The 19,232-nt window shown below is 53.0% G+C and overlaps 5 protein-coding genes across 5 annotated transcripts; 3 read left to right on the top strand and 2 right to left on the bottom strand.

Annotated features, from left to right (window-relative positions):
* Positions 1-9,587: 9,587 nt before the first annotated feature.
* On the top strand, positions 9,588-10,874 carry VC83_04816 (uncharacterized protein; the record flags this gene model as incomplete). Its single annotated transcript, XM_024468444.1, has 3 exons — positions 9,588-10,242; positions 10,428-10,681; positions 10,860-10,874. The coding sequence occupies exons 1-3, from the start codon at positions 10,104-10,106 to the stop codon at positions 10,872-10,874; spliced, it is 408 nt and encodes a 135-aa protein (XP_024322542.1). The 5' UTR covers positions 9,588-10,103.
* VC83_04815 (uncharacterized protein) lies at positions 10,779-13,357 on the bottom strand. The gene is made up of 5 exons (XM_024468443.1): positions 12,884-13,357; positions 12,624-12,789; positions 12,404-12,564; positions 11,923-12,345; positions 10,779-11,824 (listed from the first exon to the last, which is right to left on the bottom strand). The coding sequence occupies exons 1-5, from the start codon at positions 13,031-13,033 to the stop codon at positions 11,342-11,344; spliced, it is 1,383 nt and encodes a 460-aa protein (XP_024322545.1). The 5' UTR covers positions 13,034-13,357; the 3' UTR covers positions 10,779-11,341.
* A 2,559-nt stretch (positions 13,358-15,916) lies between these two features.
* Positions 15,917-17,058, bottom strand: VC83_04814 (uncharacterized protein). Its single transcript, XM_024468442.1, has 4 exons — positions 16,753-17,058; positions 16,505-16,688; positions 16,234-16,357; positions 15,917-16,149 (listed from the first exon to the last, which is right to left on the bottom strand). The coding sequence occupies exons 1-4, from the start codon at positions 16,810-16,812 to the stop codon at positions 16,032-16,034; spliced, it is 486 nt and encodes a 161-aa protein (XP_024322544.1). The 5' UTR covers positions 16,813-17,058; the 3' UTR covers positions 15,917-16,031.
* A 145-nt stretch (positions 17,059-17,203) lies between these two features.
* Positions 17,204-18,123, top strand: BNA1 (3-hydroxyanthranilic acid dioxygenase; the record flags this gene model as incomplete). Its single annotated transcript, XM_024468441.1, has 3 exons — positions 17,204-17,387; positions 17,516-17,591; positions 17,671-18,123. Exons 1-3 carry the CDS (start codon positions 17,356-17,358, stop codon positions 18,121-18,123), a joined length of 561 nt encoding a protein of 186 aa, XP_024322547.1. The 5' UTR covers positions 17,204-17,355.
* Positions 18,124-18,719: 596 nt separating this feature from the next.
* VC83_04812 (uncharacterized protein) lies at positions 18,720-19,082 on the top strand (the record flags this gene model as incomplete). Its single annotated transcript, XM_024468440.1, has 1 exon — positions 18,720-19,082. One exon carries the CDS (start codon positions 18,720-18,722, stop codon positions 19,080-19,082), a length of 363 nt encoding a protein of 120 aa, XP_024322546.1.
* Between the last annotated feature and the right edge of the window lie 150 nt (positions 19,083-19,232).

Below are 19,232 nucleotides of genomic sequence, written 5' to 3'. Positions count from 1 at the left end.
AAACAACCGCATCGTACAGCTTCCTCTGCTCCCGATTCAAGGGAAGCGGTGACGAGTCCATCGTGACTAGCTGCGCAGTAGGGTTTTCGGCCTTCAGCTGGGCCCAAATATCAGGAGATATATCATATCGGCCGACGTGTGGGGACCAATCGTAGGCACGGTCCATGTCGCGGGTGCCTAGGCTGTTGAGGAAGTCCATACATGTGAAATCCTCATGAGGCCTCCGGCGAGCAAAGGCCTCGAAGTCGGCTAGTGGGTGCTCATCAGGCTGCTCTTGGGGATCGTCATCGCTATCGTCATCCGAATCGTCAGATTGGGCTGCTGGGTCCGTATAGAAGTCCTGCGGATGGGCATGCAACTGGAGACAGGCGCGAAATGCGTCGACGTACGACTGGTAGACGTGGCCATCGACGGACAACAGGTCTGTCCAGTCGACGAACGGGTGATGGAGCATGAGCTTGACCCGGCAGTAGTCAGAATAGGTCTGCAAACTCGGGTCATCCAAGTACCGTGGGAAATAGTTTATAACCCGTGGACTGGCCCGAGGGCGAACCCGCCACGTCATCCAATCCCAGAATCTCAAACAGTCGAAGAGCGACAGGGGCGGAAGCGCCGGGTTTCCATTTCTCGTATCTGCAAGTCGATCGCGATATCTCCGTAGAGCAGAACGCTGAGCCGTCATCTCACCAGACTCGAGGACAATGAGGTCCCGCTGGACGTCTTCCGGGCGACAATCGAGGCTCACTAGCATCCGCGAGGACTTCTGGACTGGGAGCTGGAGCAGGATATGGGACACCTCCTGCGCAGACCAATCGCGCTCCCTGATCAGCTTGTTCAGCATCCTCGATACGAACGACAAGAGAGGTGCTCGGTCGTTGATGTAAGGAAGGACCTGCGCCTGCAATTCCACGTAAGAGGCTGACGCCTTCTCAGGCTTGGAGACGTACTTTCCAATGTACGAAAGCACAGCACGCAAGGTGGTCGGGGGTTGGATGTCAGTGTTGGCCATCCATCCCATGGCGATGATGGGCGCGCACTGGTTGAGGGACGCCTGGTTCCGGGCTGGGGAGAACAGCCACCCCTTCTGGTTGATATCCCTCGTCACCGCGGGGTGCGGAAAGAGGGGGCGTGGGAAGAAGAAGCGGCAAGTCGGGGCCTGATCTCTCGTCGCCCGCAAGCAGTATGGCGCTCAACAGGCCGAGTGCATCTGGAGGCGGTTGAGAAGAGCGGCGAACTGATCGGCGGTGTTGGCGAGGTCGGCCGGGGCGAGTGAGGCAGGATTGCGGGCATTAGGCAAGCGCAACGGGTCCGGATTCCAGGCCGTGATCCTGACGCCCCAATACCGGGCGAATGCCGCCCGCGACTCGTCTGCATCCTGGTCGAGGGGAGGGGCGGTCGGGATCCAGAAGAGGCAGTGGAGGTGGCCAGAACCACGGGCCTGCCACTCAAAGCGGTACCAGTAGTCGGTGAACCCGAGGAAGGGGCGCAAGACGTGATCTGTAAAGGCCTGGAATCGAATCACCAAGTAGGACGCGATGAGATGGGGGTGGGTCTGGACGCCGTCCCAGACGAAGCGACGGCGGGTCGGATCATCCGCAAGAGCCACGTCGGAGAAGCCAGGGAAGTGTCGGTGTAAGTCGTGCCATTGCATGTCGGCTGCGCTGAAGGTGAGGAAAACCGGCGACATCCCAGGCGAGAGAAAGCGGGCTTGCGCCTGTAAGCTACTGCTCTTGTTCCTCTAGAACGGGCGCGTACCGGTCAAATCAGAACCCTGACGCGGCGTCGTCCGCCAGCAGGGCCTCCGCGAGCTCGTCATGAGCGAGGTCCTTTAGACCAGACGCCTTGGAGACATAGAAACGGGCCGAGCTGTTCGCCCTCCGACGCATGAGGAGGTTGAAGACGAAGAAGCGCCAGCGGGGATGGCGGCCGAACCTCCCGTCGTGGAAACAGAGTAGGTGTCGCGCGTAGTCGTCGAGACGCACCGTCCGTAGCCGGGAGGCATTGAAGTCAGCCCGGCCCGTCGGATAGAGAGTGGGGAAGGCCATGGCAAAGATCCTGTCTCGGCCGGACGCCTCATCGATGGGCGTCTGTCGGATCGAGGGGGCGGGGAGGCCGAGAGGTTCAGGGTCGCAGCCGGCGATCTCCTGGAGGATGCGATCCACCTCCGTCGTCGCGACATCGAGATTCGGGACCATGGACTGAGAGTTCGGAGGGGGGAGGTCGGGCGAGACGGGTTGTCCTGGCACGGGGGGCTCATCCGCGCCCGCATCGTCGACGACGGCTGGGAAGGAGGAGGATATATCGCCATCAACAGGCAGGGCGCTGATCCAGTCGGGGGAGATGGTGATGTATCGGTAGTCCGGGTGGTGCGCCTTCAGAAACCGCAGCCAGGTGATGATACGCCCCTTGCGGAGTCGGAAATCCGTCCGGAACTGGCGCTGATACCTTAGATCAGACCGCACGACCTGATCCGAGGGCTGTAGGACAACGATATCTAATTCGGAAGGCAGGTTAGGCAGCATATCAACAGTCTTCACAGTGTTCTGCATGAAACTTACACAGTGTCCCGAGTAGTGGTACTGGTGGCCACGGTAGCGACAGACCATCATCTGCACATGAGACCGGGCGATCGTCATCTCCTCCACCTGTGTCAGCTCTGGCAGATAGGCCGGAAGCTCTCCCGGGTCCATCTCGTTCTCAGCAGACATGAGAAAGGGTGTCCTGTTGCTCTTATTGTTACGACGGAACAAGAAGGCTGGCCAACTACAGGACAGGAAGGAGGGAGGTCGCATGAGACCGGCCCTGGTACCTGGAGGGGCAGCGGGGAATAGTAGTTCCGAAAGTATCACGTGACGGACTCGCAGGATGATGAGAAGAGTCCTAAGAGTCCAGGACTCCGAGGACTCGAGTGAGTTCCCAAGAGTCCACTAGGCACGTGATGGACTCGCAGGATGATGAGAAGAGTCCTAAGAGTCCAGGACTCCGAGGACTCGAGTGAGTTCCCAAGAGTCCACTAGGCACGACGCCACTATATAAGTAGATAGTATTTCCTTAGATAGGAGCTTCGTGCTCAACTCAATACAGTATTTGTTATATACTAGTAACGTGTTACTTGAAGCCTTTGTGTCTGATCCCCTGCCTCCTCTGATAAGTAAACCTTTACGCAAGAGAACCTCTGTGTCTTCTATCGTTTAGAAGTCAGCGTTACACTTTGAGCACCACTTCTACGAGGTACCGGCTCATACACAAAGCAACATGTCTGTCGTCAGTTCGAAGGGGAAAACCCCCACCACGCCAACTTCGTCTAGGTCTAAGCCTGAGAATGAAGAGATGCCCGATGCACCCACCGTCAACGAACTCAAGGAAACTCTACGCGTCAAGTTGCCCGACACTTACTCCGGCAACCGAAAGGAACTTGAGGTGTTTTTGTTACAGGTCGAACTGTACCAGCACTTCAATGATGAGAAGTTTCCCACCCAGGAGAGCTATGCCCTGTGGACTGCGTCCTACCTTAGGGGGGAAGCCCTGCGATGGATCGAACCATTCCTCAAGGACTATTTCAAATATGAAAGTACCAATGGAAGCATGACAACTACGCAGACTATGTTTGGCAGCTGGAAAGGATTCTGTAAGGAAATACGACGCATGTTCGGAGACATCGATGAGATTAAGACCGCAGAAGACCATCTGTTTGCACTTAAGCAGACTGGCAGCGCCCTCACATACTCCACAGAATTCCAGAGATACGGCAATCAGACAGGATGGGACGCCAGCGCACTCATCAGCCACTACCGACGTGGGCTGAAGAGCCATATACGTATGGAACTTGCCCGTTTGGAACAACAACCAACGGACATGGTAGCGCTAATTGAACATACGGTCCGAATCGACAATCGACTATACGAATTCCAGAAGGAACGTCGGACCTATGACAAGCCAAAGAAAAGTTACCCCTACCGGGGAAACGAGGGCAGACGACGGGATCAACACCCGCGAGACAACCGTTGGTCGGACCCAATGGAACTCGATGCCACGTTCAAACCTGGACGACCCCGTGACCCTAAGAAAGACAGACAATTCAAGGAACGACTCTGTTTTAACTGCGACAAGCCAGGCCACATGGCCCGAGACTGCAGACAGCCAAAGAAAGGGAACGGCGGACGCAAAGTTGGCAAACAACTCAATGCCACCTGGACAGGACAGTTGAACGCAACGTTTGTGAGCAAACAGGACTGGGGAATAAACGGCGAAAGCACCCCAGAAGACGAGAGCTCAGATGAAGGGTCGGAGGCGGAATCGTTCACCGTCTCGGAACAAGAGACCTTCGATGAACTCGCACCTACGGAACCAATGAGTCCACGGTGCAAGAACGTAGTAAGACGCATGGCAAAACACGCCCACGCAAAGATTAGGGCCGAACGAGACAAGCCCAATGGCCAGAGGAAAATCCCCATGCTTAAAGACCTCTACGGGAACCTGTTACAGGAACTTCCGTTAAAGTGCAAGGTGGACGACTGCAAGGATGACCTCTGGAGATACTACGACCAACTAACGAATACCCGCAGGCTGCTTGGCACGTCCCAAGACGTAGCTAAGTTGGAAGCCCAAGAAGCGGAAGAACTGGAGAAGGATGTCGAGCATATGGCTAAACTGAAGTATATGAAAAGCGTCGAACTTTACTACCAGGACCGCAGGAGAGCCCTGAAGAAGTACGACGAGAAAGCCAGAGATATGCTCCGACGGGAAAATGCGAGACCCACTCCACGCATCGAAAGGAGAGCCATGGAGCAACTAGACACGTTCTCCACGCCTCCGAGGGAAGATAGTGCATGGGTGAGAGGACAGCAGGAACTATCAACGACAGACGCAACAGAGACTGATCATCCCTGGCACGCGTATGTCTACTGGGAGTATTGCAGCGAAGATGACTGCAAGCTCCACTGGAAAAAGAAACACCAGAATCAGTTGTTTCCCCGATCCTCGCCCAGGATACACTTCAGAGACGCAGAGCAAGTTCACGCCCTCAGGCGAAGCCAGTCTGAAGGAGACTTGCCTATCAAAAGCGAACAGGTATACAAGAAATACCCACATCTGCTAGACAAAGCAGAAGAGCGAGGGAAACGATCTCCCCAAGGACCACCATTGGAAGCGGATGAATACTATCCTTCCTCGGACGAGTCAAAAAACTAGGAGTCCTCGACGGTAGGCCACCGGCGAGCGACACGAAGAGGCCTAGTACAGACCAGCTATGCGCCACGACGGGCAGCATGCAACTATATGTGGTCGCTAAGATACAACAGCGACACCTCCGAGCAATGATTGACTCAGGAGCGACGGGCAACTTTATGACAAAGAAAGTAGCAGACACGCAAGGTTTCAAGACGCAATTGAAAACCGAACCATACCCATTAATGGTCGTAGATGGAGAGCCCATCTCGACTAATGAAGGAATGGTGACCCACGAAACGGTCCCATTGGAAATGGTCATGCTACACGGGCACAAGGAAACGATTCAGTTTGACATCGTGCACATGGACAACCATGCGTGCATCCTTGGTGTGCCATGGCTCAAGAAACACAACCCCCAGATCGACTGGTGGAACGAGAAAGTTGTGATGAGCCAGTGCGCGTGTGAACAACGGACGGACACGCGACAACGGGAGAAACCCTCCCAGGGCCGGAAGGAGTTATGTGCAACCTCCGAGCTCGATGACCTAGCCCAGGCATCCTCACCGACGAGTATACCGGTGGAGTACAAGGAATACGAGCAATTATTCCAGGAAGGCCCTAAGAACGAGGCGCTTCCTAAGCACCAACCATGGGATCACGAGATACCTTTGGAGAAAGACAAGAGTCCACCATTCGGACCAATATATCAGCTATCGGAAAAGGAGCTGAAGGTACTTAAGGAGTACATAGATGATAACCTAGCGAAAGGATTCATCAGACCATCCACATCACCAGCAGGAAGTCCGGTGCTTTTCGTACCAAAGAAAGACGGCTCCCTACGGTTATGTGTGGACTATCGAGCGTTGAACAACATCACAATCAAGGACAGGTATGCCCTGCCGTTAATCAACGAACTACACGATAGATTTCAAGGAGCAAAGATCTTCAGTAAGCTAGATCTGCGAGGAGCATACAACCTGATCCGAATCAAGGCTGGGGAAGAGTGGAAAACAGCATTCCGCACCCGCTATGGCCTATTCGAGTATCAAGTCATGCCCTTTGGGCTAACAAACGCACCCGCATCTATGCAACGACTGATGAATGATGCTTTGCACGAATACTTAGACATCTTTACCATTGTCTACTTAGACGATGTCCTGGTGTATTCAGCAACCAAGGAGGAGCATGTCAAGCATGTCAAACTCGTCCTGAAGAAACTAAAGGAGTACAGCTTACTCCTCAAACCAGAGAAGTGCGAGTTCCATAAAAACCAAGTCGAATTCTTGGGTTACATTATTGGAACGCATGGCATCAAGATGGACCAAGCAAAAGTAACGGCAGTGTTGGAATGGCCAACACCGACCACGGTCAAGGAAGTGCAAGCCTTCCTAGGCTTCGCCAACTTCTACCGAAGATTCATCTCGGGATATTCCAAGGTAGCTCAACCACTCACGGAGCTTACCAGAAAGGATCTCGAATTCAAATGGACGGACAAGGCAGAGGCTGCTTTCCAGGAACTTAAGACGAAGTTCACGGAAGCACCTATCCTTGCTACATTTGACCCTGCAAAGAAGATCATCCTCGAAACGGACTCTTCTGACTTCGCAATTGGAGCATGTCTGAATCAACCAGACGAGAACGGTAAGTTCAAACCAATCGCGTACTACTCTAGGAAACTGTCACCCGCGGAACTCAATTACGACATCCACGACAAGGAGCTACTGGCTATTGTCGTTGCCTTTGAGCAGTGGCGAGTATATCTTGAGGGATCCACCTACCCGGTGCAGGTATGGACGGATCACAAGAACCTCATATATTTCACCACGACCAAGGTTTTAAACCGCAGACAAGTCCGCTGGGCAGAAACCCTCGCAGCCTACAACTTCACGATAACCTATCGCAAGGGCTCCGAGAATGCAAGAGCAGACGCTCTCAGCAGACGGACCGACTACACCGGCCCAAAGGAAAAAAGACCTAGAGCAATTCTGAAGAAAACAGATGCAGGAATACAGTACAACGAGTTACTAGCGACGATCTCAGTCATCGAAGATACAGAACTCGAGGAAAGACTCAAGAAAGCTTACGCAACAGACGAATGCGCCAAGCGAGTCTTGTCCAAAGTCGAAGGCGACTTCACCATCGACGAACAAGGATTGATTCGATACAAAGGCTTAGTGTATGTCCCAAGTCAAATGAGACGCCCGCTGGTGCAAGAACAACACTCGTTACCAGCACACGGTCATCAGGGAGTAACGCGAACCTTCGAACGAATCACCCGACACTACTACTTCCCAGGTATGAGGAAGCAGGTAGAGACAGTGGTAAGAGAGTGCGACATTTGCAGCAAGTCAAAATCCAATAGGCATCTGCCATACGGACAACTCAAGTCGACACCAGTACCAAAAGGAGCGTGGAAATCAATAGCTTTGGACTTCATCGTCAAGCTTCCACCCTCCAAGGACCCGTTAACAGGAATAGAATACGACTCTATCCTCGTCATCACGGAAAGACTCACGAAATATGGGAAGTTTATACCATACCTAGAAGCTAGCGACGCCGAGGCGCTCGCATATACCTTCATTCGAGTCATATTAGCCGATCATGGGATGCCAGAAGAAATCATCTCAGATAGAGACAAGCTCTTTACTTCGAAATTCTGGAAATCATTGATGGCGCTACTGGGAACAAATCATAAGCTATCAACAGCTTTTCATCCCCAGACAGACGGCCAAACAGAAAGATTAAATCAGACCCTTGAACAGTACCTGCGAAGCTATGTCAATCATCAACAGGATAACTGGGTTCAGATCTTACCCATCGCACAGTTTGCATATAACAGCGCGATGACAGAAGCAACCAAAGTCTCACCGTTCTTTGCCAATTACGGCTACCAGCCAGAAGCATATAGGCAACCAAGACCGGATGAATCACGAGCTGAACAAGCCCTGATCGTGGTGGAACAACTGAAATCGTTCCATGAACAACTTGCGACGGACATCCAATTCTTAAATGAACGATCCGCCGCATACGCAAACAAGAAGCGCAGTATGGAACCTGCCTTCAAGGAGGGGGATAAAGTATACCTACTCCGGAAACATATCAAAACGAAACGACCAAGCACAAAGTTGGACTTCAAGAAATTGGGACCATTCAAAATATTGAACAAAGTCAGCTCAGTTAATTACAGACTGCAGCTACCCAGGAAGTCTAGACTACACCCGGTATTTCATGTCTCACTACTGGAACCAGCAAGAGGAAATACCCCAGTTGCGACCGACACCGAACTCCAACCCGAGAATGAGATAATCGAATATGAGGTCGAAGCGATCCTAGACAGAAGGTTAGTAGGACGTCGAGAAGAGTTTTTGATAAAATGGGAAAATTACGAACCTACGGATAATTCGTGGGAACCAACAAGGAACATCAGCAAAGAACTGCTGGAGGAATATCGACGCCGCCATCCGCCAGCCATTGATCCCAAGATGCAGGGGAGTAGGCCAGTGGATCGGAGGAAGCGGGGGTCCCGGTCACAGACGAGGAGGCAGCGCTAACTGCCTGTTCCTCGGCCTCAACAGCATCACGCTTCTCAGCAGCCACACGTTCGGCCTCCTCTGCCGCATCAAGCTCGTCGAGGGTTTTCAAACCTCGCCGGAGCATATCTTTACCACGGGTTCGGATGAGGCGTTTCTGCTTCCGCAGACGAAGTAACTTCGAAAGGGTTTCTTCCTCTTCGCGATCCAGGCGATCCTCCTCCCGTTCGAGCTTCACCCAGTCGGGATGCTCAGGACCCATACAGTCACACTTTTCTTTCAAGTTGCGACGAACGCACTCGGCGCACCGCCGTGAATCATTTGGAGACGACACGCAAGTAATGTTTCGCCTCACGCAGTTCGAGCAAGAATCCATTTCGGGTAGTTCGTATCCGTGGTTCTTTATTCGACGGACAAGATCGTTGCGTTCCTGGAGTTTGCGGGCAGTGTCAGTAGGCATGTTGCATGTTGAAGGACTCGCTGAGGAGCAGCAGAGTCCCGGAGACATGGACGTACTTATAGGATTCGAGACGAATGCCCAGGGGAAGGGAGCGAGTGTTACGACGGAACAAGAAGGCTGGCCAACTACAGGACAGGAAGGAGGGAGGTCGCATGAGACCGGCCCTGGTACCTGGAGGGGCAGCGGGGAATAGTAGTTCCGAAAGTATCACGTGACGGACTCGCAGGATGATGAGAAGAGTCCTAAGAGTCCAGGACTCCGAGGACTCGAGTGAGTTCCCAAGAGTCCACTAGGCACGTGATGGACTCGCAGGATGATGAGAAGAGTCCTAAGAGTCCAGGACTCCGAGGACTCGAGTGAGTTCCCAAGAGTCCACTAGGCACGACGCCACTATATAAGTAGATAGTATTTCCTTAGATAGGAGCTTCGTGCTCAACTCAATACAGTATTTGTTATATACTAGTAACGTGTTACTTGAAGCCTTTGTGTCTGATCCCCTGCCTCCTCTGATAAGTAAACCTTTACGCAAGAGAACCTCTGTGTCTTCTATCGTTTAGAAGTCAGCGTTACACTTATCCCGTAGGAAGCAGGCGTGGCAGATCCCGCCCTTCAGGTCCATAGAGAACCACCGCTCCTTACAACGGCCGCAGGTCTGCATCCCAACCCTGCCCATTGCTGTATGAAAATCCTGTATGAGTCCCCATTGTTCGGCCGAGAGAAAGCCCTGGGGTTGAGGTTGTGTGGGCACAGGTGGCTCTGGACGTGTTTCGGCTGGAGGAGGCAGCACGGATGGTCCGGGACGTGATTCGAGGGGAGCCAAAGCTTCTACACGCGTATCATTAGCGGGCATCGAAGGCTCTGGGAGCACAGGAGCGTTCTGAGGACGTAGCTGGCGCGAGGCCTTCCGTTTCTTCTTATACCTCTCTTGTGCAGCTCGGCACCCAATGCAGCTTGCGAATACCCTACCAGCCAGGCCGGCAGATGGATCTCTCAGGAACGAAGAGATAGGGCGCTTCTGGGCGCACCCAGAACAGTATTTAGCTTCCATTGCGGCCGTGGTAGTCAAGAATTGTCGTGCTATGGGTCAGAAGCTGGTGAAGGCAGGCACAACGCACAGACAGCAGATCATGTGACAGAACTTTTTAGATCACGTGATACAAACTGCACCCCAAGCTCACACGCAGGGGGGTCGGAGTCCAAAAAAAGCTAAAGCTTTAATAAGCTTTTCCCCAGACCACTGCTCTACCAGAGCTAACTAACGAATCCAGGGACCACAGCTGCTGCGAGGGTGCTTTCATCGAGGCCGGTTTCCACGAACGACATAGACGATATCTGGGAGTACGACGGGCTCAACAACGACCAGATTAGCTCTTTCATCTGCGACGGAGACGCTCGAGAGTCCACACTATCCATCATACCGCTGGCCTCGTCCCGGCGGAAACCAGTGCACCACTCGCGACAGAGCCGAGGAGGGGGGGGGCTATGGGGTAGCTGCATGGCTACAGAGGTGGCGAGGGGACATGTAGGTGTGAAGTCCTCTGATATAGGACTTGTGTTTTGCTCTTAGTGCTCTGATGTTACGTTACTTCATCACTCCGAATCCACGATAACATATGACATCAAGATCAAGATCAAAATCCCTCGATTCATCTATAGGTCCATCCATGTATGTATGCTATGCATGCGTCTAACTCCCCTAGTCCAGTGAACAGTAGTCCAACCCCGCATCATCTCATCTCATCAGCCATCTTATCAAATCTCATCACCCTTCGAGCGTTAGACATCTACATCTACACCCTCCCCCTCTTTTCCAAACAATCCCATCAGGCCCTTGTTGGAAAACAGATGCTCAAGTCCCGCACAACCCAAAACAAAACAAAATTCCAAAAACAAGCATGGAAGACTTTAATCCAACCCAACCCATCCCAAAGAACCCCCCCAACCCGACCATAAATCCATAAAAAGCCATAACCCGTATCCATAAAGCAGGGGATTGAAAACGCCAAAATCACAATAACGACCCAACCTAACCAACCTAACCAACCTCATAAAAAAATCATCAACCCTCTCTCTCACCCTTCACCTCTCACCCCCACATCACTCCCACCCAAACACCACCCAAAGACGGAAACGCATACCATCTCTAACAAGCCGCGCCACCAATACGCGCGCACAGAACAGCCTACCTAACATCCAACTGAAAAGGCTTAAACCTCCCCCCCACACACGCACACCTCGGACACCTCCTCCTCGCCCCCTGCCCCGCCATAAGTACATCAACACACATCTGACACAACCCACACACACACTCCGTACACGCATAGCTCTCTCTCAACAGACTCACCCCCTGGCACGCTGCGCAGTAGATTTGTACGTTCGCCCCGCCACTGGAGTGGGGGGGGATGTTGTTGCGTAGACCGTCGGGGAGGCGGTTAGGACCGTTACTCGGGTCGCTGTTTGGACCCCTGTCAGGGCCACGGTGGTCGTGGGGGATGCGGTGGTCGGGACGCTCGGGAGTAGGGATAGTCTCAACGCTCGGGAGGGCGGGGGGAGAGAAATTATACGCCGGTGGCGTGAGGGCCTGCTGCAGTGGCGACGCGGTGTACGCCTGCATCTGCGCTGGAGGAAGCGAGGAGCGCGGAGCGCTGAGGGGGGATGCGGGGAGCTGCGTTGTGTTAGCATTTTTCATCTCATCTCATCTCTCTTCAACAATCCGCAGGTGGACAACTGTGGGGGCAGGGAAGGACAGAAAAAAAAACATACAGGCGTCCTATCCTCCCCAACATCACTAGTCGCACTCGTCGCCGCATCCAACAAATCCTCCCACCTCTTCCCATACCCAAACCCCGACGGCTCCGCACTCATCGCCTTCCTCTCATAGCTCCCCCTCCTCATATGTCCCAAACCCATCCCATCACGGCTCTTACGCCTCTTATGCGGCGGTTCCCTCGCGTGTCTTGACAACGACTGTTTCCGCGGTCGCGCGTGCCCCTGTGGTGGCCGGATGGGTGGGAGTGTTGAGGAGCGGTTGGGGGGGGAGTGGGAGAGGAGGGCGGAGAGGCGGTCGTGTGGGCGCGGGAGGGGGGTGTAGGGGCTGGAGGTGGGGTGGTCGAGGCGCCGGAGAGGGGGGAGCTCGATGGAGGAGAGCATGCTGCGGGGGTGGAGTTCGGTGTCGGAGTGCCATTCCTGCTGGGGTGTAAGTAGCTGTTTTATGCTAGAATGGCTTGGGGGGTGGGGGGGGTACCATATCGGAATCCCATTCCGGCTCGACTTTATGTGTGTGCAGCTGTGCGAGCGCAGCTGCGGCATTGGCAATAGGCGGCGCGGAGGTGTTATACTCGTCTATATTTCTTGGTGTCCCCGGGCCACTAGACGAAGCGTAGTGTTTGCGCTCATGAGGGTGTGCTATAGCTATGTTAGCTCTGTGACGTGGGATTGAGGGATTGAGGGATTGAGCGACGCACCTGTCGACGACGACGACTGCTGTTGCTGCTGCGCGGGCTGCGGTCGCTCCGACGGCGGGGTATTGACCATAAGCTGGAAGCTCTCCTCGGTCGCCGGCAGCTTCGAGATGTAGTGTTCCGGGTGCGCGCGACGGATGTGCTCTTGCATCGAGCGATATCGTTTTTCCTACACAATACACAACAGACTGTCAGCGATATGTTCTCGATCATCGTGAGGGATACAGCTATGGGAGAGCTATAATGGGGGACGAAGGACTCACCCCGAGACACCTCTTGCGACAACCCGAGCCATCGTGGTTGCGCAGCGGACAGACGACCTCATTCGTTGCGTCGGCGAGGGAAAAGGACGAGGTAAGTGCGGAGCGCTGGGGCGGCATGGTGGCGGCGGCGACGGCGAGGGTCCCCACCATGCGTTGAGCTGGAGGTGTGCGGAGGTGGGCTGCGAGAGTTGTGTAGTTCTCGGGATTGTGCGAGTTGTGCGCGGTCGGTGGTGGTGGCGGCGGCGATAGGGCGAGGGTGGGTTGGCGATAAGAGGTGTGAAGCGAGGAGGGAGCGGGAGCGATGAGGGCGGGGTGAGGAGCCGAGGTTTGGGGATTGAAGGATTGAAGGATTGAAGGGTTGAAGGATTGAAGGATTGATTGAAGGGTTGAAGGGTTGAAGGGTTGAAGGGTTGAAGGGTTGAAGGGTTGAAGGGTTGAAGGGTTGAAGGGTTGAAGGGTTGAAGGGTTGAAGGGTTGAAGGGTTGAAGGGTTGAAGGGTTGAAGGGTTGAAGGGTTGAAGGGTTGAAGGGTTGAAGGAGATTGGAGGTGAGGTTTGAAGAGGTGAGGAAGCTGAGGGGATGGATGATGGGTGGATGGATGGGATGGGATGGGGAGGAGAGCAAGCAAAGCAGAGGTCGAGCAAGGAGGTAAGAAAGTAAGCTCTTGGTAGTGGGAGGTGGGGAGAGGAGGAAGGGGGGGGGGAGGAGGAGGAGGAGGAGGAGGAGGGGAGGAGGAGGAGGAGGAGGAGGAGGGGGAGGAAGAGGAGGAAGAGGAGGAAGAGGAGGAAGAGGAGGAAGAGGAGGAAGAGGAGGAAGAGGAGGAAGAGGAGGAAGAGGAGGAAGAGGATGGGGGCGGTGGTGGGGGTAAGAGGTAGGAAGGTGTGGGTGTATGAGTGTATGTGTAAGTATTTGTGTGTTGCGTCGTGGGATGATGTAGAGGACGAGGTACTCTAACTGGACGAAGTACCTGGAGGGGGGAGGTAGGGGGGAGGTAGGGGGGAGGTAGGGGGGAGGTAGGGGGAGGTAGGGGGAGGTAGGGGGAAGTAGGAGGGGAGGGGGAAGAGGGGGAGGTAGAGGGGGAGGTAGAGGGAGGGAGACTTGGAGGGAGACTTGGAGGGAGACTTGGAGGGAGACTTGGAGGGAGACTTGGAGGGAGACTTGGAGGGAGACTTGGAGGGAGACTTGGACTCTTGGAGGTACTAACTATTAGAGGTGTTAGAGGTGATAGAGGTACTGTACTATTTAGAGGTAGTTGACTCGAGCATATGGGCGTGCATATGGGCGTGGGAGGCGTGGGAGTTGTGTAATTGGGCAGGAAGGGTAGATTGGGTAGGAGTAGTAGGATATGCAGTAGTGAGAGCAGAGTAATATGATGAGTGAGGGGTGTACTCGTAAGTGTAAGTATAGTTTAGTATAGTTTAGTATAGCTTAGTATAGTTTAGTATAGTTTAGTATAGCTTAGTATAGTTTAGTATAGTTTAGTATAGCTTAGTATAGTTTAGTATAGTTTAGTTAGTATGATGGAGTGAGGGTACTCTATGAGGAGGGTCTATAGGGAGGGTCTATAGGGAGGGTCTATAGGGAGGGTCTATAGGGAGGGTCTATAGGGAGGGTCTATAGGGAGGGTCTATAGGGAGGGTCTATAGGGAGGGTCTATAGGGAGGGTCTATAGGGAGGGTCTATAGGGAGGGTCTATAGGGAGGGTCTATGGGATTACTCTTATAAGGGTCTAGGTACTCTAGAGGGTCTATAAGGTTACTCTATGAGGTTACTCCTCACCACTGGCTCAGAACGGAGAAACTCGATGATGATATGCCCCTGCTGCTGTAGCCAATCAGTGATCAGTGTCCTATGAATAAAGAAAGGCAAGCGAGACACTAATCGTCGTGACCAAACTTTTCGCTTCGCTTCACTCAAGGTTGGCTCGTCACAATTGCGACTGTAAGTACCTCTCAATAGTAATTTCTATGTAAAGGTACATAATCAAGCCATTCTATGAAATTATCACTTCTTCGCCCCCCAGCTTTCCGAAGAGCCTTTGTGCCTTGAAGGCTGGCGTGGTACCAACAATCCATGTGTATTTTGCCTAGAATGATAAGTACAGGCGGTATGACTTTTCCGTTTGCAGACACAGCCTTAAGTATAGTAATAGACGTACGATTTCAGTGCTTGGGGTGTAGAGCTCCTTTGCGGCTCGTGGCACAATTACACGCTCTCCACCTAGAATCCCAACCCAAAAGCCAGTTTCATCCATCTTCTAGATTGACTCTGGTTTTATACCACTCTAGTATAAACCAGCCATACTCTTGAAACCACTTTAGAACTGTAGGCTCATCTTGAGCCTTTGTACGCTACTGCGCAATTGGCTTCGTAGTAATAAAGTGATATTCCTTGAGCTCATTCCGTATAAATTTTATAAGCCAGCTCTGTGACAGGTGTGGCGGTGGGCTTTGGAGCTTACAGACAACAGCAAATATCATATTCCTAGTTGCTCCAAGCACTAGGTAATACTGTCCAAGGATCCATTTCTTTATGGCCTCTGTCTATGCAGTAGAGAGTAGCTTATTCGGTGTGGGAGCTAGTTGGCTGATACTTGACTGTATCGTTGATTTAGGCACTTTGAAAATCCGACTGGCAGTAGTTGCTGTTTCAGAGGTGTTCTCTAGGAGCCACTCACGGGCATTTGATAGAGGAGTCCCTTCCATTAAACGAATTGCATATAATTACTATCTAAATACTATGTACAACTATGGTGGAGGTGAGCGAAGCGAAAAGTTTGGTCACGACGATTAGGACTTGGGAAGAGTGGGAGAGTGGCAGACGGAGGTACACAGAAGTACCCCGAACCCCGAGCCAGATACATAGCGCATGATGACGCTGTTGCTGTTGCTGTTGTATGGCTGGGGATCAAAACCACCCACTCCTCTCTCTAACAATCAATTGATGGTGGACGAAGCTAGTCGTCGCCGGGTGGTTATCAGATCAAAGGGTCGTGGAGCGTGTGGGTGTGGGTGTAGATGATGGATATATGATGGATATATAGCTAGCTATATGGTAAACAGTAGCGCTTCACTTGATCGAATGGAATGCTGCAGCATGATGTTGCTCCTTCTCTCCCCGTTCTATTGGTAGTCTGCTCCTCCCTTCCCCTAATGACAGGCAGTCTCCCTCGTCGCCGTCGTCGCACCTCCAAACGCCAGGTGGCCCACAAAGGCTCCAATGCCCACTGCAATCATCACCTGTCCATTGTATGTCATGAACAACAGCCTATTTAATCAGTATCCATTCATCCATCCACTCATCTACGGAAACATCGAAAACGTAGAGTAGATCCCGCGACAGAAAACTTACATAATCATAAACGCATAAAACGTCTCCAATCCGTACAGAGCGCTCCTCACTACTTTTGCGCGTACATCCCTCAAACTTTGTTGCTGTCCTGGGAGCAGCGTCGTCGTCTCAGCAAGTTCCTCGTCTCAGACGTTCAGCGCGGTCTCTCTCTCTGCTCAAAGCAAGCAAGGATCTCGGCCAACAAGGTGAAAGGGGAAAGGTTGGGGGCGGCGTAACTACGCCGGGTTTGAGGGAGGGATGGGGGAGATAGAACATATGAGATGCGACATACGAGGTAGTTCATCCCTCCGCTTCAACAGCGCAGCATCATACCGCGCCGTCGTGGCGCGGAGCGCCTCGAAGCCTGCTACGAGAGCGACGATGGCGAGGAGGGAGATGGTGAGTGTTATGGGGCCGGTGATGTGCCAGGAGCGAAAGATAATGCAGAGATCTTGAGTGGACCAGGTGAAGAGCATCTGGGGGAGAGGTTAGCTTGGTTGTGTGTAGGAGGATTGGGAAGGGGCTGAGGGAGGGACTCACGTTCATGTTGCAGCGCGCAGCGGAGGCGTCGTGGTCGCCATGGCCCATTGAGTGTGACATTTTAGGTGATTTGAAGTCTTGGAGCCTTGGTTCTTGTTGCTTGGTTCTTGTTTCTGGTGTCTCGTCGTTGGTATGTCGTCGCAGTCGTAGCTATACGGAGCGAGGTCGACGTCGAGACTCGAGTCTCAATAACAGTACAAAGTAAACAAAATATCTCCTCCGTTCTGAATTGCGGCCGGTTGCCTATTTGTACCTTTTCCCTCTCGCTGTCTCGGATGCAATAGACAATGTAAGCTAATGTGCTCAAATGCCCGCTGCGACGAACCTCCTGTCGCGACGCGATAATGGTACACCCCTGCACTGGAAAGGCTAGCGCTGGGGCCGGCTAGCGCGCTGTGGCCACCCGGACGTGGGGTGATCGGATCGGCGCAGGGCATATCGCCGGAGGGGACGGAGTTATGAATCACCATAATTTTTAATTTCTAATTTCGACCTCGACTTCTTCGAATTGAGAGTCTCCAGAGAGTCTGGTAGCTGTGATATATATACTACTACCAGAGGAATATCCAAAAGACTGGCAGTTTGAGAACCACAACAGAAGCAATGATCCCAGGCCCGTTGAACCTGCCCAAGTGGTAAGTGAGCTGTGCACACGCGAGCCATCTGAGCACAATGTGCTACCCTAGTGGCATTCGAAGTGTACAACGCAGAACGGATACCGCGGAATAGCACAGAAGAAGAGAGCACATCTAACATCCCCCAGGCTCGAGGAGAACTCGCACCTCCTCCAACCACCCGTGAACAACTACTGCGTCTACGATGAGGACGTGACTGTCATGGTACCCTCCTCCATCCCCCCACCTTCCTCCGCACCTCCATTCCCTCTCCATAGCTCCAGCTGACCCACCTCCCCACCAGATCGTCGGCGGCCCCAACGCCCGCACAGACTACCACATCAACAGCACCCCCGAATGGTTCTACCAGTACCGCGGAACCCTCCTCCTCAAAATCATCGACAACGGCATCCCGCGCACCCTCCCCATCACCGAGGGCTCCATGTTCCTCCTCCCCCCCAACGTCCCACACAACCCCGTCCGCTTCGCCAACACAGTCGGGATCGTAATCGAGCAGCACCGCCCGGATGGGAGCGTGGATAAAATGCGCTGGTACTGCCCGAGCGTCACGTGTAGGAAGGTGGTGCATGAGGTCGAGTTCCATTGCGTGGATCTGGGGACCCAGATTAAGGAGCAGGTACAGGCGTATGCGGGGGAGAAGGGGGGAAGGGGGTGTGAGGCTTGTGGGACGTTTGCGCCGGCGAGGCCGGCGGAGGGGGAGATTGAGGATCCGAATTTGCCGGGGAAGGGGAAATAAGGTGGGGGGTATATATACTACTTGGGAATCGGGTCGGTGGGTTTCTCGTTCTGTCAATGATGCTTTTGCCATGCGGAGCAGGGATTACAGGGGCGAGACAGAGGACGGCGCGTCCGTTCTAGAGTCGACTGTTGGTTAGACATTGTGAGAGGTTGCCGAGGGGGTATGGTTTGGTGGCGTGTCTGCCGGACAAGATACAACCATCCTCTACAGATCTTTTCGGTTTTGGTTGCCAATTAGAGAAATTGAGGCTCATAACAAGGGACAACGACCAAGAGTAATAGTGGCTTCCTTGCCCCTGTTCACGCATCCACACTAACTTCTAAGAAGCAGACACTACATATATACCGTACTATATGAAGAATAATTATACGCAACTGTGGACTTGAGAGAACTAGGCACCTTGTCTGTGTTAAGTGATATACTAGGCTAGAACAACTGGTACGTGCGGCGAGGCTATACACGCAACAGCTGGTTGTCCTCTGAGAAGGATGCGTCGATCGATTTACCCCGCCCTCAATCCTGCCACATTACACCTCGTCGTTTATGGGTGCGACCTTACACCTCGTCGTCCGTGAGTGCGATCGATCGCAGCAATGGAAGGCCTAGGAGGAGCGGCTGCGGCTGAACAGCTTGTTAAAGATGCCTTCAAGCTAGTCCAGCTCATTAGGTCTATTCGCGACAAATATCAGGGCGCTCCAAAGGAGATTGAGGGTTGGCGCCAGGAGATTGAAGATTTCTTGGGGCTTATCAAGAATATCGAAGCATTGCCTAGCCTCGACAGCTATGAAATCGATGCCACCATTGAAGGCTGCAGAACCATCTGTCGTGACCTTATAGGTATATTCAGCGGCCTCGATTTCGCCGCTAGCGACTCGCGGTTGCATAAGACTTGGCTGGCCATCAAAGGCATAGAGCAGGAACCAGTAGTGATAAAGCATTTTGAGGAGCTACAATGACTTAAGGGGACGTTAATTAAGATCAATGTTTCTCAATTGTATGTATTACAACCATGCCGAGTCTAGTTCTACGACTAATACCAACGTAGTACGCAAGGGTATCAAACGGCGCAAGACGTCCAATTCATCAAAGCAGCGATTCAGCCTGGA

This window comes from Pseudogymnoascus destructans (assembly GCF_001641265.1).
Source record: "Pseudogymnoascus destructans isolate 20631-21 unplaced genomic scaffold scaffold_15, whole genome shotgun sequence".
Taxonomy (NCBI): Eukaryota; Fungi; Ascomycota; class Leotiomycetes; order Thelebolales; family Thelebolaceae; genus Pseudogymnoascus; species Pseudogymnoascus destructans.
Note: the sequence above shows the minus strand (reverse complement) of the source record. Positions and strands in the feature narration are given on the sequence as shown.

Bases quoted from the DNA above. Each gene is read 5' to 3' on its own strand.
- VC83_04815 (XM_024468443.1), bottom strand. From the start codon at position 13,033: ATGGTGGGGACCCTCGCCGTCGCCGCCGCCACCATGCCGCCCCAGCGC. The intron at 12,565-12,623 runs GTGCGTCGCTCA...ACATAGCTATAG, and splicing joins GCAGTCGTCGTCGTCGACAG to CACACCCTCATGAGCGCAAA. The intron at 12,346-12,403 runs GTACCCCCCCCA...ACACCCCAGCAG, and splicing joins CGGAATGGGATTCCGATATG to GAATGGCACTCCGACACCGA.
- VC83_04814 (XM_024468442.1), bottom strand. From the start codon at position 16,812: ATGTCACACTCAATGGGCCATGGCGACCACGACGCCTCCGCTGCGCGC. The intron at 16,689-16,752 runs GTGAGTCCCTCC...CCTCTCCCCCAG, and splicing joins CTGCGCGCTGCAACATGAAC to ATGCTCTTCACCTGGTCCAC. The intron at 16,150-16,233 runs GTAAGTTTTCTG...CTGATTAAATAG, and splicing joins TTTTATGCGTTTATGATTAT to GCTGTTGTTCATGACATACA.